We start from the raw sequence: 18,580 nt of genomic DNA, 5'->3' as shown, positions 1-18,580 counted from the left end.
TCCAAGGACCAAAGACACCCAGGGCAGCTCCGTTCCCTTAGGAGAGTCCTTGAAGCAGACCAAGGCCGGGGCCTCCACTGCATCTTTATTCCCATTTCGATACACCATTTTCCACACAGAACACCCTTCCGTCCTTTCAGATCGACCGGCTAGGCTCCTAGGACGCGCGCCGACAGCCCAGGCATTCAATGTCAGGTTCACAGACGCAGGAAATACACGCGGAGCCTCATCAAACTTCGCGGACACTCCTACTTGAGCCACTAACTGGGACGCACGTGCTGTGTGTGCCAGCACCTTGGCTGTGCGGGGTGCTCTGAGCTGCGGCAGCAGGTCCGGGGGCAAGCAGGCGGGGCTTCCTGCGCGCAGCCCTGGGGGGCTCTCCTGGAACCAGGAGCCCCGGCTGGAGAAGGAGCCGCTGGGCCGCCGGGCACCAGGGGGAGAGGGGTCCCTGGCCCCGGGGCTGGGGGCTCCGTCTAGCCGGTCTGAGGCGGCTCCCTCCACTGATATGGGAACACCACACATTTGCACAGCATTTTGCGCTGACTTCCACGCCACATGTAATGACCCGAGAATCTTTTTAACAAAAAGGAGAGGACGCACATATCACACGTGTGTACGTATTCCTACCCCCCGTCTGCAGACTTCCGCAGCGTCCTCACGCCGAGTGTGCAAAGGCGGGGGCACTGGCAGCTGCTCCAGGACGGGCACACATGGGAAGAGGCACCTGCAAACAGGTGAGTCTGGGGGCAGAAGGAGGAGCTGAGGACAGGAGCCCCGCCCGGCTCAGGAGTCAGTGTGCGCCCGCGGAGCCACGCTGTGTCCACGTCCCCACCGGCCACACACCTGGGATAGGTGCTCCTCTGCCTGGGTGGGGGCGTGTGGGAAGTGTGTCCGGCCCCCACGGAGCCCCAGGCAGGCCAGTTCAGGACCTTCTGTGCTTGGGCTCTCAGCCCCGGTGACCCACAGACACGGGAAGCCAAGTCTTAACCCCCCGGAGAGCTGGGAGGCGGGGGGCGGCCAAGGAGTGTGCACTGAGGACTCTGATTACAGAGGCTGAACCCCAGCTGTCCCAATGGCCCGGCGCAGGGAGCGACGTCCTCGGCGGCTGCCTGTGCGGCATGTCCCCAGGGCTGCAGGGCCCGAGCCCGCCCCCACCCAGCAGAACAGCACGCGGGCCAGCGGGGGCTGAGTCCTCTCTTTCAAGAGGCTGGAGATGCAAAGCAGGGCCATTCTGCTCCTCGCCCTGCTCCCAGCCTGCTGTAGGCAGAGCTCGACAGCCGCACAGCCAACGCACAGAGTGGTCTCCAGTCCCGTTTAGAGCAAGAGAGAAGGGACACACTAAAGCCCAAGGGACGGGCAGTTACAGGAATAAGGCCAACTTCGAGAAGCCCTGTGGGACGGAGACTTCGCAGGTGAGGGCAACATTGCACTTCTTATTTTGTCTATGTTTTATTCTCTTTCACGCAACAGAGTAGGATTTTTGCATTTCAAAGCACGTATGAGATGACTACCGCCTCCTTCTGCCCCTGGCGCTGGACTGCAGGCCTCTCCCAGAGGGTCTGGCTCTCCAGCTGCTGTGCCCTGGGGCTCCAGGAGGCGGGCATTTGGCAAGGACCCTCCAGGGACAGGGTAGGGAGATGGCCACCCACCCCTGGCCCCCTGAAGGGCCAAGACCCTCCCCCGGCTCTCTTTGGTATCTTAGGAAACAGAGGCGCCCCCCACCCCCCAGCCAGGCCCAGGCCCTCGTCTGATGCCAGGTCCTGACCAGCTCCCCGGAGGGCAGGGCTGCGGCAGCAGGGCCTCTCCTCGGCCACGGGCCTGCAGCCCCCGGCGGGGTGGGGGTGCGGCCCCGGGGCAGGGTGAGGCCTGCTGCGCTGGCCCCAGCTCATTTCTTGTAGTGATTGGGGGCGTCCGCGAAGGCAAACTTCAGGCGGTAGGCCTCAGCCAGCAGCAGGCTGACGTCCTCATTGCCCCACTGGGCTGTGGGCAGGTTCTGAAGGAAGAGCAGCAGCTCCTGGGGGAAGAGAGACAAGCCCGGGTCAGAGCAGGTGACCAGCCGCGGGGCAGGGGGCTGCAGACCAGGGGCTCCCCATGGTGGGGACTGGCCAGCAGTGGGGGTGAGCCAGAGCGGGCTCTGCAGCCTCCGGATCCCATGAATTGTGTCCCCTCCCCTCTGGACCCCGAGCCCCGCAGCCAGGAGAAAGCCCCTCGCATGGCTCTGCATACTTCCGGGCGACGCTGCTGGGAGGCTGAGGCAGTGCCGCCCACATCACAACCTCACCGAGCCGGCTGCCGGGGGCTCCAGGGAGGGGCTAGGCACTGGTCTGGTGGGGCCTGGCTGCAGGCGCACAGCCGCAGACCGAGAGCCTCTGCTCCCCTGCCTCCCACTCACCCTGGGGCTCTGTGGGATCCACCAGGAGAGCGCCCCAACCAGCCCAGCCCGGGCTGGCCTCAGACGCAGATTCGGTGCACCTGGTGACACTCTTCCGGCACCAGCTCCTTCAGCAGGGACACTGGGTGCATTGGGCGCAGGCACGCACGAGGTGGGCACATGCTGGGGGGGGGCAGGGACATGCCAGGCAGCCCCTGTCACTGCCCCACACTCCACACTCAGTGTTTCCAAGGAAGACCAGGCTGGAGACCCTCAGCTGACCCCAGCCCACCCAGACCCACGGTGGGCCACGTGTCAGCTCGCTGGGCTGGGCACCGAGCTCGGCCCCCCACAGGACACAGGAACTGTCTTGAGAGCTCACGGTTTAGAAACCAGAGAGAGGGATACTGAAAAAAGTGCTGGAAAGGAAAAACATGACCAGGGCCCTGCACACTGACCAGCTCTTCTAAGGGACCACGGCCCTCGTCCAGAGCAAGCAGCGGCACCACCAAGGGTGGGGTGGGTTTCGGGGAGCACAGGCCGCAGCACCCAAAGGGCTTCGGCAGGAGAGGGGAGGACTGTGTGGCCAGGCCGGCTTCCTGGGCTAGGAGTCTCAGAGGAGGACACATGGGGACCGTGCCAACACTGAACAGATAGCCCGGCTGGCTCTGGTTCTGGAGAACTGGGCTCCCAGGGCCTTCCCCACCGCCTGCCCATCCCACCCAGAACCTAATCTGAGTAAGCCTGAAGGGTGGCTGGGGTTTCAGGGCACCAGTGCTGCCCCTCCGAGGGTCCCAGCAGGGGACAGGTGACAGGCAGGGCATCAGACTGGGGCTGCCCCACCCGGCCTGCCTGGAAAGGGGCAGCTCGGGGAGACTCTCACAGGCGCCATCATCCACCGAGCCTCCTGTCCCTGCAAGGCTGGGATTGGGGGGCACGAGCAGGGGTTGCCGAGGGGGGCAGGTGACACATTCACATCCCAGTCCGGCCCTCAACAGACCCTCCTCTCCGAGCCCCACGCCCTTGATCTGGAGGTTGGGGTGGCTGCGCCGTCCTGCAGAGCTATAGGGAGCATCCGGGCCAGGGACTCTGCAGCAGGTCTGGGCTCAGACCCCAGCTGCGCTGCCATCTGGCTGCAGAGCCGGGCCAGCCACTGACCGCCTCGCAGCCTCAGGCTCCTCATCTGCAGAATGGGGTCCCAGTTCCCAGAAGGGGCGGCGTGGAGCGACGCAGCACCTCAGGTCCGTGAGCCGTGCAGAGCCCTCCCCCACCCCGAGACGCACACCGGGACTGTTCTCCGCTGTCGCTCACCGCGGCTGCTTTATCCCTTCCTCAACCCCATTTCCTTTTGCATTTTGGATACTTTCTGGGGGCCTTTAAATTGAATTCGCGGAGCAAATTTCACTGGCAGAATGTCCCCAGGGACAGACCAACATCAGTCTGCTGTCTTTCACCAGACGCAACTTACACGGACGCCAGTCCAATTCTGAGCAGGTCGTAAATAAATACCTTTGGTTTTATTTTTAATCCACTTCGCTTCATATTATCACGACCTCGCTACTTGCAAGGTGAGAAGCAATACCCTCCCATTACGGTAACTCACCGACTCCCCTGCACACTCAATTTCAGAATCTAATTTAGTCCCCCAGGTTCACTGGATGGAGGGAGAATAGAAATGCCCAGCGCTTCACAGCCTGCAATGCTAAAGAAGGAAAAATCTATCCGGGTGACCTTTACGGGAGGCAAAGAACACAGCCAAATGCGTCCTTAAATACAGATTTCTTTTTTAAAAGGGCCTGTCTTATTTATGCACTGGGCAGAGGCGTCTCCGATGTGGGAACCACGGCCCGGCGATTAGCCATGAGCTGTTTTGCATTGCCCACATCAGGGTGTAGAGGGCCATCGCTCATGAAGCTGTCACCGCATCCCATCACAGGGGGTCCGCCCCTCCCAGGGATGGAGGGACGGGTCTGCCTGCGGAGCAATGGTGGGGCAGAGGGGCCGAGTAGGGGCCCCATCCACAGCCCAGTCCCGCAAACCCAGAGGGATACTGAGGTGTACAAGCAGCACTCTGCCCCGTCAGCAGACACAGAAAGTAGAGGATGGTCTGCCCAGGACACTGATGTAAGAAGTCAGACAAGTCGGGTCCCTGCAACGCTCTTCCCACCCTGCTCCACGTCGGCAGAGCCGCAGCAAGAGTGCGTCTGGTTCCCACACCTGCCGCTCACCACCGGTCCACGACCACACTGTCCACGGTGACACGAACTGTCATGACGACCATAAGCAGTAGGACCTGCCCCGCCTGCACGGCTGGAGGCCTGCAGCTCCAAGCCCCGTACACGTGTCAGAATCCTCCAGGGAGCTCCGGGAAGCTGCCGGCACCCATGCCGAAGCCCACGTCGCAGGGGCAGGCAGGACATGCCGTCCTGTCTCTCGGAACGATGCGCGGCTGGGACTGCACTCAGCACGCAGACAGTCCATCCCGAGAGTTAGGTGGGAGGCAGTCCTCCCTCTGAGCAGGCCGTCCCCCAGGGAGGCACAGTGGGCTTGGCGTGAAGGTCAGCAGCTCACCACGAACACTGCCGTGCCGGACATCTTCTAGATGGAAAACTGCGGCTGCAGACGCTTGCCTCTGGGTCGGCTCCAAGAGGAGCCTTCTAATGTTAAAGATCAAACAGTGTTTTGGCTTTGGATGCTTCTCACCAGAAGGGCTGTATTTTTCCAGTCAGATGAAGGACGCCGGGACGTACGAAGCAGGATTGTCTCCGTGCATGTGCGCTCTCCCACGAAGGACAAAGTGGGGACACACCAGTATCCTTGGGCTCTGGTGCAGTGGGCAGGGGTCCCCTCCCATGAGCCGAGCTGTCTGTCTGGTTGGCCCCTTGCAGAGGCTCCTGGGAGCGTGGGCAGCAGTTGGGGCAGGGCGGAGCAGCGAGCCACAGCGCAGCCGTCAGAGGACTTGGGTCCAAGCCCCAGCCCCACTGCCACCACAACCACACGGCCCTCTGTCACGGGGTGATCTGTTCCCTCTGTGACATCTACAGGCCGCGCATCCCTGCGTCCCTGCAGCAAAACGTCCGGCACGTGGTGGCAGTCAGTGACAAGTCTGTTTGGCAGCCCAGAGAGTCAGCGAAGAGGTCTGCAGACTTTTAAATGCTGCTAAACCCCCAGGGCTCAAATCCCAGTCCTGCCTCGGTTGGTCACGGGACCCTGGGCAAGCCTCCTAGTGCCGTACCTCAGTTTCCTCATCTGTAAACAGAGACAAGACTGTCTCTCCCTCACTGAGTTGTCACCACGTGCAAAGTGCACGTGCCCCGCCGCTGCTCGTCCCCGGTCACTGTTACTCCATCATGACCAGGATTCAGTCATTGCTATCACAGCTACTGTTAGTGGCCAAAGTGACCGTCGGAGCAGCAGAAGCATCATTTCCGATGAATAAATGATCACCCATGGGAAACAGACAGCTGCGCAGACAAGTTCAATAAGAAATCAAACTCCTAGTGGACAGTCCACCCAGAGGGGCATGACGGCCTGCAGCAGGTACGGGGTGTGAACCCGCAGGTGTGGACGGGGGTCCCCACCCAGCGAGCGCCCGAGGCCCTGCGGTGGCACCGAGGCTGCCGGTGAACCCAAGAGGACGCTGCTTTTTAGCCTCTTTGGCCCGGATCTTCAAGTTCTAATGTCAGACACAAAATGAACCGTATTTAACTCAAAATACTCCCAAAGGTCTGACTGTGCGTGAGCTGCAAGGAGAGTCAAAGGAAAGGCCCCGCCATCATTCTGCCTCTGTGCCCGGAGCACCCACCACCAAGCAGCGTCACACGGCTGCATCTGGGGTCACACCAGACCACTGGTTGCTGCTGTGCGAGCCTCAGGGCCTCCCTAACCTCGCCATGCAGGCCCCAGGCCCTGGGCTCCAGGCCCAAGAGCACACCTCCGTCCCAGGGAAGGTGTCTGGCGCTCCCCTGGGTGACCTGAAGTAGGTCTGTCTGCAGAGGACAGGAGGTGGTGTGGTCAGCACCGCAGGCAGGGTGAGCGGGAGACAGAGGCACAGATGAGAACCCAGGGAGGGCAAACGCTCCTGATCTCATGCGTCCATCTATCTGTTGGCTCGTGACCACACACCGAGCCGTGGCTGGGTGACGGCCGTGGCTGCGCACTGTGGGCACAACGCAGCACAAGCCAGCAGCTCTGGCCCCAGGGGCCCGGGCTGCAGGCACACCTGTGCCAGCGTGAGCAGAGGTGTGTATCCGGCAACAGGTCACTGACCACGAAGCAGATGACATGTGGTCCTGAGCAGAGTCACGGCCGGGCCTCCCGTGTGCCTGGCCACCACAGAGCCCCTGCGGGGTGCGTGACAGGGAGGGCGAACCCCAGATTACAGGTTGAAAGGCAGTATTTCAGATTTCTGGGTTAAATACAATATTCGTTCATCTCACCTGGTTTTTTTCCACTTCGTGAGGCTTCCACGTGGCAGGGGTGACACTGCATCAGAGGGCACTGCTCCCACCTGGGCGGCCTGGCGGCAGACGGCGCACACCAGAGCCTCCCTGCTCGGGACCCTCTGGCAGAGAGAACATACCGGAAGGCTCCCATAGGCGGCAGGAAGGGCAGGAGCGCCCCGTGGCAGAGCCCAACGCCTGCCCCCCATGTGGCACTGAGCACAGAGGTTGGCTCAAAAGCTGCTCAAGTACGGGGTTTACAAATTGCCAACTCGCAGAGATGAGTAAATTAATCACGACGGGGCTAAAAGGGCCCATTTGCCGACTCTTATTATTTCCTCCCCTTAACCAAGAAGGAAGAAACAGGAGTCACTCGCTGACACACAAGTCAGGTAGCAGGGCTAATTGGTTTAATTCACTTTTCCGTCCACATTCTGACGTTCGATTTGTGCAGCCCGGCTAGAAAACCTAATGGCTCAGGCGCACGGCCGTCTGCAGGGCAGGCCCCCAGTGCCGCCTGGGGGTCGGGGGTGCAGGGCAGCAGCACCGGGCTCCTGGGGGATGGGCCTCTGGCACCTCCCAGCCCGCCTTTCAGGGGAGGAGACCGAGGTGCTGGCAGGTGGGACACCCGGCGCCAGGACCCGGGTGGGTGAGGCCACAGCACAGGCGGCCAGCCCCCGGGAGCTGAGGGCCTCGTCTGTGAGACGGGGACCGTGACAGCGGCTGCCCCCGGGATGGGAGGGTCGGAGGGCCGGTGGCTCGGAGCTGAGCTGGAGGCAGAGCAGATGCTGCAGGAAGGCGCCCGTGGCTTCCGCATCACCCCACCCACACCCGGGGCCCCGCGCGCTACCGACACCCCTCGGCAGCGACGGGAGCAGCGCCTACAGGGCTGTGCTGAGGACGGAGGAGACGGCGCACGCACGCATGGCCTGATGCCTGGCACGCGGGCGCTGGCCACCATGCTAGTCCCAGCTGAAGCTGGAACAGCGCGTGTGCCCTCCCGGTGCTGACACACACCCTCGGCGAGCACAGTGCTGGGGGCCGCTCCGCTCCGGCTGGCCCGCGGGCAGCACCTCAGCTATCGGTCCATCGGCACACCCAGACCAGTTTCCATGCACCATGCAGGGCGGGGTCGAGGGTCACAGTCCCAACCCAAAGCCATGGCCCCGACAGCCGGCAGAGGGACAGGTCATTTGTATTCCTGGCTGCGCAGGAACTGCTGGGGTTTGAATCCACATTCAACATAAAATACCTGCTCTTGGTAAGTACACGTGTAAAATGGAAAATAAAAAAGTAGCCAAGATTAAATTATACCAGAAGGGTCTGCTAGCAGCGCTGTCGGCTCCGGGAGAATTCTAACAGATTTCGGAAGCTGCCGGCGGGGCCTTGCGGGCACCCCCGGGGTGGGGGAAGGGGACAGGGTGGGGCCGGCAGGGTGAGTGTGCAAGTTGGGCCACGTCTGGCCACCCTGTCTGGGATGGAGTCGTTCCTCTCCTGCGTGGTTCTCTCGTGTCCGCTCCTGTCAGAACTCTGCCGGCGTGCGGCCTACCTGGCCCAGCGGACGCTTCACCCGGGGATGGCGTCTGACCCACCAAGTCCACTCCTGCGTCCCCCGCAGACGCTGACCCAGCCCAAGAAGGGAGACTCCCTGCTCACTCCAGCACAGCGGCTCTGCTGTGGTGTCCGCACAGTCCCGGGGAGGCGCGCTGGCCCTCACGCCCTCTGGGAGGGGCAAGTGCTGGGCAGCCCCTGGTGTCCAGCCATCTGAGGCTGCTTCCCCCTCCGCGCTCCCTCCCAGACCATCCAACGGCCGCTGATTTCTTTGACAATCCAGTTATTAGTTTGAAAATCTTCTCAAGTTCTGGAACAAACCACGGCTAAAAATAGAAGGCTGCTGACAGTCGGCTGGGACGGACAGCCAGCGGCCAGGCCAGCCAACCCACAGGCGACAGTGCTCCGAAGGTGGAGAATGGAAGGTGACACTGTGAGAGAGTGATCTGAGGGCCTCTGAGGGCTCAGCGAGGTACACTGTCCTTGTAACTAATTTCGTATTTCTTTTCCAAAAGAGGAATGCTAAACAGAAAAACACCTTTGGGTCCTAAAAACACAGGCTTGGCGTGAGTCAGCTAGCCGTTCCCCTTCATGTCTCTGCACACGCTGAGGGACATCTTGTCGGCACACAGAGAGTATTCTAAATCCTGGCACGGCAATCAGAGCCGGCTTCCTCCCGTGAAGACCCTTCTGCTTTGCGGGACGTGGGGCCGGGCAGCCAAGCACAGACAGGGCATGGTGAGACGCTGTCCACCGAGGTGTCCTCAAGAAGGGCTGGGTCGGGAAGGATGCCCACATACAGGAGGGAGGCCCCATCCCATGCGTCCAGCTACAAAGTGACAGGGAGGGCACTTTCGCAAAGGTGCGGGAGGCTGGAGGCAGTGCCCGGCGCTACCTGGGCAAAAGCTCAGGAGAGACGGCAAGGGTGCAGGAAGGGAGGGCTCATGGCTGCTGCGGGCCGGAGGCTAGGGACCAGAGTCTGAGCAGCATGGCCACTTCCATCCAGCGGGCTGCAGGCTGAACCCACCCCACTGCTCTGGGGGTGCTGTCCACACAGGCCAGCAGCAGCTGGAGACCAAGGCATGTGGGGAACAGGGCAGCCCCTCCAGAGCTTGCACACTGGTCCTGCCCACCAGCTCCAATGACTTCCCAGGGCCAGTCCTCCCTGTTGATCCACCCCACTTCCTAAAGGCCCCCCCCCGGCCCCACCTTGCCTGAAGCCCCCCTCCAATTGCCTGGCTACCCTTCCAGTCTCCTTGGTGACACCTCTCTCTGCCTGGCCTTCTCCGCCCCTGCAGCCCTCCCCAGGGGATGTCCTCTGGGGCCAAGGTCACTGGTCGTCTCTGACCTCATCATGACACCCCTGAACTCTGGCCCTGTGTGTCTGATGGTTGCCTGTGCACCTGTGTGCCCCTGGCCTCCACGTGCCGTCTAAAGGCATCTCCAACTGAGCGTCCCCCGCTGCGCTGGCTCTGCACTCCCCTTACGCCCCCCTCCCCTTACCCCCCGGCCCGCGCTTAACAGGGAGCAATGCGAAGGCACCCCCGCTACGTCCTCAGCCCTAGGCTACAGCTGAGACACAGGCTTCCGCCCCACCGGGAGCAGGGCCTCCAGCCAGGGCCCCGCACACCCACAGCGGCACCCCGCGCTGCCCAAGACCGTGTCGGAACAGGTGGGACGACGCAGCAGAGCGGATTTCACAGGTTCACTGACAAAACGGTATTTTCCTTGTAATGCTTCATAAAAGCTGTGAAGTTTCCCCACCTGTTCAGGGGCGTGTTCTCACACTGACTTCCCCGCAGTCTGGGAGGCCAGGAGGGAGGCCGCGAGGTGCGGCCCAGCTCCACCAAGGCCAGCTCTTGGGCTGGCGCACGCCGGGGGCTGCTGACCCGCCTCCTGCTGGGAGCCACGGACCGTGTGCCAGGAGCCACAAGCACGTGAGCACAGCACACGTCACAGAACGGGTTCAGGTGACAGCACCGTGAGGCTGCAGGTCCCCAAAACTGGCTCCAGGTCAGGAATCAGTGTGAAAGAAACCGGGATCTCCACCCGACTGCACTGCTCCTGACCGAGGCTGTGGGACGTGCACCGACCCCCACGGTGTGCACCCGGCAAGCCGGTCCTGGGTCAACCCCTGGGGATGCCTCTACACAGTGTCACACTGGGGGGTCCTCCATCCTGGGCCCCATTTCCTGCAGCATGAAATTGGGGAGGACAGGTTATCTGCCTCACCGGGCATAGCAGGTCTAACAGAAGACGACAGAAGGGGAGGGACTCTGCAGTGACTGTGTCATCCCTGACATGTGTCACATAGCCACCACTGTCACCGAAGTCCTCCCACCAATGGGTCTCCTGTGTCCTGGACCCACGTGGATTCAGGGGCTGTGCAGATGGCACACAGCACCCTAAGCTGGCTGGGGGCTGACTCAGTGAGCTAGGAGGGAAGGGCCCCCTCAGGCGAGGGAGGCAAGGAGGCTGCAAGGCTGGCGGAGGCTGGGGTGCTGGACTAGAGACCTAGAGGTCAGCAGTACAGCTGAGTACATACGGGAGCCACCGATGGGGAGGCCAAGGAGCAAGGAGGCACCAGTACCGCAGGTGCAGGGGGACCGAGGCACAGGGAGCCCTCGCAGACACCCCGACTGAAGTGGACAGAGAAGGCTCCGGTGCCCACTGGACACACTGCACACGAAGCTGGGTATGCTCACGGATGAGAGACCGGAGTGCAGAGTGAGTCCTGGGCCACGTTTATCTACTTAAAAAAAATACTTTAAGAGCACTTTTGGGTTCACAGTAAAACTGAGCAAAAAGTACAGAGAGTGCCCACTTACCCTCTACTCCCCCGGCAGACGGTGCATCTGTTATAACTGGTGAAGCTGAATCGACACGTCACAATCCCCCAGAGTCCGCGGTCTGACCTCAGGACCCTCTCTGGGCTTGGACAGATGTGTGATGACGCGTGGCCACCACTGTAACCCCAGACAGAGAAGTTTCACTGCCCTGAACACCCTCTGGGCTCCGTCTGCTCATCCTTCCCTGCCCCTCCCCGCTGCGCCCACGGGTCCCTTCACTGTCGGCTCGGTTCGCCTCTCCCAGATGTCGCAGAGCTGGAGTCTTACAGCAGGTGGCCTTTCCCACTGGCCTCTTTCCCTGACCGATGTGCACTAAGGTTCCTCATCTGTCTTCAGGGCTTGGTAGCTCCCTGCTTTCTAGGGCTTAACACTACCCCGCTGTGGGGACAGACCGCGGCTCGTTTATCCATCACCTCCAGAAGGGCACCTCGCTGGGCTCCAAGGTTTGGAAAATTATGAATGAACACTCACCTGTAGGTTTCTGCGTGGACATCAATTTTCTACTCCGTTGGGTCAAGACCACGGACAGCAAGCGTTGGGTCATATGGTTAAGAGTATGTCTACCTTTGGAAGAAGTCCCCAGCCCCACAGCGGCTGCACCCTTCTGCGGGCCCACCAGCCATGGGTGCGCGTTCCGGCTGTCGCGCGTCCTCGCCGGCACTGGGTGCTGTGGGCGTTCCAGACGTTAGCCTTTCTCACGGGTGTGCATCTCGCTGTTTGACTCTGCATTTCCCTGATGACACACGACGTGGGGCATCTTGTCGTGGGTCTTGCCACGTGTACACGTCTTTAATAAGGTGTCTGTACAGATCTTTTGCCCATTTTTAATTGGGTTGTTTGCTTTCTTATCACAGAGTCGTTAAGAGTCCTCGTGTACCTAGGACAGCGGTCCTGAGGCAGAGAGGTTTTGCGATGGTTTTCTCCCGGTCTGCGCCTTGTCTTCTCTCCTCACGGTGTCTTCCACAGAGCGGAAGGTTCTAGGTGTAATGCATCCGGCTTACCCATTCGTTCCCTCACGGACGGGCCTTTGGCGTTGTGTCTAAAACGTCATCACCAAACCCAAGGTCACCTAGGTTTTCCCTCCGTGATCTACTTCCAGGGGTTTTACGTCAAGTTTCACACTTGACATGTAGGTCTATGACCCGTTTTGAGCTGATTTTCGGGAAGGCCCTAAGGTCTGTGTCTGGATTCGCTGTTTTGCACGGGATGCCCAGGTGTCCCAGCGCCCTTTGCTGAAGAGCCTGTCCCGGCTCCGTTGTGTGTCTCTGCTCCTTTGTCAAGGTCAGCGGGTCTATCTCCGTGCTCTCGCTTCTGTTCTGCTATCTGTCTCTTCTTCTGGCAACACCACCCGTCCTGCAGGAGGTCCTGATGCCCGGGAGTGTCCATCCTCCAACTGTGTTTTCTTCGATACTGTGTTGGCTCTTCTGGGTCTTGTGCTCCGCAGGCACTCTGGAACCGGTTTGCCGATACCCAGAAAACTTGCTGGATGTTTATCGACTTTAGAAATTATGAGGTGAGCGCAGTTCTGACTGCTGGCCGCTCCTCCTCTCCTATCTGCAGCTGAGCGGCAGACCCACTCCCAGCCCGGGGCCACAGGGACCCAGTGAGGACAACCCAGAGGGGCCTGGACGACCGACCCCTCCAGTCCTTCCGTGTCCCGCACAGCCAGGACCGGGCTATGCGCGTGCCACCCACACCACCTCTGCCAATGCTGATCTCGGGGGGTCTACAGAGTGCCTACTCGGTGCCCCCCACCGTCTTCTCACTTAATCCAACAAGCTTAGAGAAACATACCCATTTCACAGGCGAGAAGCCTGAACAGAGAGGTACAGTGGCTTTGCACGGTCATGCTAGAGGCAGCACCTGACAAAGCCAGCAGACTACACTCCCCACAAAGTCAGCAGGACCAGGCCACGCTCTCGGGCGCCATGGTGCTCAGTCAGGGTTGGTCGTGGGTTGGGGCCACACGGCTCAGCGCTCAGCAGACCGGAGGAGGCCACTTCTCTCTGCTCTTGTGCACAAACCTGCCCTCACCACCTCTGAGGAAGAGGCAGGTGGTGGGAAGAGGACCAGTACGAACGTAGGGTGTCTGCTGTGTGCAGCCCAGGGAGATGGGCACAGCCCCCCAAGGGGTTCACAGAGGCTGGGAAGGAGATCTGCACTATGCAGTGGACAGGGAAGGGGTGGGCCAAACAGTTCACAATGTCCTTAAACTTGAAGACTGTGATCACTGAGGATCCATATTACAAGCCTCACCAAACTCCTAGAAACTCCCACAGGAGTCATCACATCCTCAAAAGAATCAATGTCTAAAAGCCCAAGTGCCCTGAGCCCACAGAGCTTCTCAGCTCCAGTGTCATTCCTCTTGGGACCCTCCTCCTTGATGTCACCGGGCACACAGCAGCGCTCTCGTCTGCAGGGGGCTCCTGTGATGTCCGTGCCAGCTCTGCCCTTGCTCCCCACCTGTGAGCCCCCGGGAGGCAGGGCTACCTGACCTCACCTCTATACCCCTCCCCTGCCCAGCCCCTTGCTGAATGAATGAGCCCCCCACAAAGCAGCCAATGGAAGCGTCCCCCACTCTGGGCAGCAGAGGAGCCCCGCCCACCTGCAGAAGGCCCCTGGAACCAGCCAAGCCTGGGCACCCGGGCTGGGCGCTCTGTGTATGCGGCACAGCCCCTCCTTCTGAAGATTTAACAATGTGGCCTAGTGCAGGGATAAATGCCCTGGCATTGTGCTGAAAATCTAATAATTAAGGTCTTACTTTGAGAATTTTCTGAAAAGCATCTGAGAGAGCTAAGTGGAGGTCACCCGCAAGGCCATCGAACAGGTGCAATGAGGCCTGGAATACACCTCCACGGGCTCCCACACTTTCTGAGCTTCATGTCACAAAAGCCAGTTAGAGGCTGTTCCCATCAGGTCACAGGTGTGTCGTTCAGGGTGGTGACACTCCCGGACACATCCATTACCATCAGCCCTCCCACAGCCCCTGAGAGGTCCCCCCGGTGCAGTGTGACCCACCCCCAGGTGACAGGACAAGGGATGGACACGAATCACCTGCTGGCTGGAGACAGCAGTTGACCCGAGAGCTTCCGCAGGCCTCTGCTAGAAGGTTCTCTCTGCCTCAGAGAGCATCACCTGGGCAGATGTGGACCCTCATTAGGCCACAATGATTAAAAAATGAGGGGGGAGGCACTTCTTAAGAAAGAAAATGAAGGTAAAATACAAATACAGAATTAGGAGTGAAAGTAGATGGTAACATAGGAAGATAAAAGAAATCAGAACTATTTACAGTATTTTTAAAGCTGGCAAACAGCACAAATAACAATTTCCAGAAAAACAAGATTTTTGTTAATTGCCTAACACAGGCCTATTAGATTTTCCCAAACCTCGCTGGGCTTTCTTTCACCTCTTCCCGTGGCCATGCTCTTGACAGCCTGCTTCGGGGAGACTGAAGGGACCATACCATCTTTCACCCGAAATCAACACTCACACCAGGGGTACCGACTCTCGGGGGGCATCTGGAAACAAGCTGGGCTTTTGTAATTGTCACACCCCCTGCGACAAGCAGGACCGTGGGCTGGCAGAGAGGTCCTCGGAGCACAGAGTAGTCGCCCTCCCGCCTCCCTGACATTCCAGGATCAGTGCTCCCACTAGCCCCCAGCCATCCCCGGGGGCGTGAGAAACAGTGCTCACCAGCCTGCCCGGGAGCATTTCAGCAGGGCACGCAGGCGGGGGCCCTGGGCCAGCTCCGCCCCTCACCACAGGGAACGGCCTCGGTGCCTGGCCTGCCCCAGCTGTAAAAGGGCATCCCGAGAGTGCCAGCCCAAGGGTGCTGCCATGGAGTAAGGCTGGCATGCACGTGGACTTCCCCCAGTCTGTGACCCTCCTCGCAGTAGCTCTGGCTGAAATCACCATCCGCACAACCGGGGTTCGGCTGCACCAAACTTCCCCGTCTCCCCGACTCCAAGACACCAGGTCTCAGCCACTACAGACATCTCATAAGGACAGGACATTCACAGGCCAGCACCCCGTCCCCCTGCAGGACCTGCCCCCCCCCCCAGGGCTACGCACACCGACCTCGTGCCCAAGAGCAAGCATGGGCACACCAAACAGCGCACGTGCTGGGGCTGGCAGGCGTGTCTGTGCACTGACGATGGGATCAGCGCCAGCCGGAGCCACGTAGCTCCCTGGTCCCCGTGGCTGTCTTCCTGGGGCCCCTCCGGCTGGAATCATTTCCTGAGGCCTTCAGCAGGGCCTGCAAGGCAGGGCTGGAGGGCTCTGGGTGCAGAGTAGAAGCCACCACCTCATGCTTCTTTGTGTTTATGCTAAGCCTGCATCAGAAAAAGGCCCTCACACCACGCAGAAGGGCCAAGGGCCCCGCCCGAACATCAAGAACCTTCTAGGATGAACGGACGCATTCTAAGAGAGGAGGTCGGGGAATGTAAATGCCCCGTTACAGCCCACTTCACTGTGCAGCTCCACGGAAGGCCTCCAGCGCCCCAGTGCAACACGCTGGCAGCTACGAAAGGCCAGGAGATGGAAGGCCCAGCTCAGGAAGGCTGGGGGGCAGAGGGGCGGTGCGGGGTCTCTCTCTACAGAAGCCAAAGGGAGCGATAGCCCCTAACATTCTTAACCTGGGTGTGTGGGAAGGGTCTGTGCCTGTCTCTGCAAGCAGCAGAGAGCCCAGGGTACCAGGGGGACAGGGACACAGCAGGCAGCACAGCCGGGAAGGGACTGCACATACCCCGGGCCCAGCTGTTACTCAAATCCCTTGCTTTCCATACAGTGGTTACGGGGTCCCCATTGCCCCCCATGCAGGGTACAGTGTCAAGCCGCTGAAGGCGATATTTAAAATGCAAGCCTATTCCTGGAAGCAGTTCAAAACTAACTGGCCCGCACGGCCAGGCTCTGACCTCCCAATTCCAGGAGCACTGGCTGCACACTGACTGCTGTTAGGACACTGACCTTCCAGGAATGTCTCAGGAATGCTCAAGGCTCACTGCCAAGTGCTCCAGACCTGCAATCTAAGGGCTTGAAGGAGGTCTTCATCAGTCCACGGAGATGTTTACAGAGTAGATTCTCCCTGCCCCACAGGGGCTCCACTGAGGTCCTCAATGACAGAGGCAAGACTGCCCGGCTCAAGCTGGCCAGGTGGGGTGGGTGGGGGGAGGGACAGAGGTGGCTCGTGGTCAAGGCCACCTGCACAGTGCCCCTCCCCGGGGAGGCAAAGCCAGGGTTTCCAGGAAAAGAGGTCCTCCTGGAGGCCAAGGCTTGGGTCAGAACACTATTCCCCCAGTACATTCTTCTGGGGGGCTGTGGTTCCTTACACCTCCACAGGGCAGCCACCTTCTGGATCTGTGTAGGGTTCAACCACAGCCTTTATCACATAACTGAGATCGTTGAGGGCAAAGACTCGGACAGCCTAGGCCCCACAGGGCTCAAACTTCACAGTGTTCAACTAAGAGCAGCAAGGCATGTGTCCAAATAAATCCTGAGTTCTGGACGGGTGGGTGAGTGGATGGATGAAGGGATGGGGGATGGGTGGGTGGGTAAATGGATGAGTGGAAGGATAGGTGGATGGGCAGATGGACAGATGGAGGAATAGGTGAATGAGTGGATGGACGGGGTAGATGGGCAGGTGGATGGATAAGTGGATGGATGTGGACAGGCAGACGGACAGATGGACAGGTGGGTGGGTGCGTGAATGGATGAGTGGAAGGATGGGTGGATGGGTAGGTGACCAGATGGGTAATGGGTGGATGGAGGGATGAGTGGGTGGGCGAATGGATGAGTGGAAGGACAGATGGACGGGTAGATGGGTGGATGGGTGGATGGACAGATGGACGGGTGGGTGAATGGATAAGTGGAGGGATGGGTGGATGGGTAGGTAAGTAGGTGGGTGATGGGTGGATGAGTGAATGGGTGGGTAGATGGAGGGATGGGCAGACGGGTGAGTGGGTGAACAGAGGGATGGGCAGACGGGTGAGTGGGTGAACAGAGGGATGGACAGACGGGTGAGTGGGTGAACAGAGGGATGGGCAGACGGGTGAGTGGGTGAACAGAGGGATGGACAGACGGGTGAGTGGGTGAACAGAGGGATGGGCAGACGGGCGAGTGGGTGAACAGAGGGATGGCCAGACGGGCGAGTGGGTGAACAGAGGGATGGCCAGACGGGCGAGTGGGTGAACAGAGGGATGGCCAGACGGGCGAGTGGGTGAACAGAGGGATGGCCAGACGGGCGAGTGGGTGAACAGAGGGATGGCCAGACGGGCGAGTGGGTGAACAGAGGGATGGCCAGACGGGCGAGTGGGTGAACAGAGGGATGGCCAGACGGGCGAGTGGGTGAACAGAGGGATGGCCAGACGGGTGAGTGGGTGAACAGAGGGATGGACAGACGGGTGAGTGGGTGAACAGAGGGATGGACAGACGGGTGAGTGGGTGAACAGAGGGATGGACAGACGGGTGAGTGGGTGAACAGAGGGATGGACAGACGGGTGAGTGGGTGAACAGAGGGATGGGCAGATGGGTGGGTGGCAGGAAGGCAGACAGATGGGAACACAAAAACCTCTGGGACAGGCCTGAAAGTAGTCCCCACGGCTCTATTCTTTCCCCCTCCGGAATCTGGGGGCCAGCTCCTTCCACGAGCAGCCAACGGGCCACAGCTGTGGCGGCTTCAGGTATGCATTCCCAGGGCCTGGCGGAGGGCCTAGCGCACAGAAGCGTATGTTCTTACATTCAGTTAGCACCGTTACTATACAATTGGTGTATACAAATGAACACATTACGTGCCGGTGACCATTGCGTAGAAGAGAAGTTCCGGTCCCATTCAGAGGATCACTGGGTTGAGTTCCACACGGCAACAGGTGGAACCTGACACATATAACCATGGTCTTTCGGGCATTAGCCCAACACCTTCTTCCTCCCTCCCTCCTTCAGAAAACACCACAAACAACCCAAGTTTTCAAAGAAACCCCGACTAGACACAAGCAACAAATGAAATGTCAAGCCCTCGACGGAGACATTGGTAACATCCCCTCTGGCTCCATTTCTTCTGGCCGAATCCTGGGGCTCACTTCTGACTGGGGAGCCGGGAGGGCTTTCCTGAGGCAGTGGTGGAGGGCAGGAGGGCTCGGGTGTGGAGCAGGACTGCCCTGGGGTCAGGATCTGCTGTGTGACCCTCACCAGGTCAATCTCTTAGAACTCCAGATCTGGGGACGACAGCCCTCTGGTACACTATTTCAAGGATTAAAAGTATGCCTGCAAAGCGCGAGTGAGCTCCACAGAGGCCAGCTAAAGCCGGGGCACAGCTCCTGGGAGGCCGACACTGAGCCCGTGCTCTGGACACCACGGCAGTGAGAACAAGGCCC

The 18,580-nt window shown here is 60.1% G+C and overlaps 1 protein-coding gene across 1 annotated transcript in view; it reads right to left on the bottom strand.

The window, feature by feature from the left end:
* Positions 1-1,433: 1,433 nt before the first annotated feature.
* TBC1D22A (TBC1 domain family member 22A) overlaps positions 1,434-18,580 on the bottom strand; it is a 318,127-nt gene continuing 300,980 nt past the window's right edge. Inside the window, exon 13 of the mRNA XM_040637730.1 lies at positions 1,434-2,014. Coding sequence (XP_040493664.1) covers positions 1,886-2,014 — 129 coding nt within the window. The 3' untranslated portion in view covers positions 1,434-1,885. The remainder of the gene's footprint in view (positions 2,015-18,580) is intronic.

Source organism: Ursus maritimus, unplaced genomic scaffold (assembly GCF_017311325.1).
Source record: "Ursus maritimus isolate PB19 unplaced genomic scaffold, ASM1731132v1 scaffold_21, whole genome shotgun sequence".
NCBI lineage: Eukaryota > Metazoa > Chordata > Mammalia > Carnivora > Ursidae > Ursus > Ursus maritimus.
This window is presented reverse-complemented; position numbering and strand designations above follow the sequence as displayed.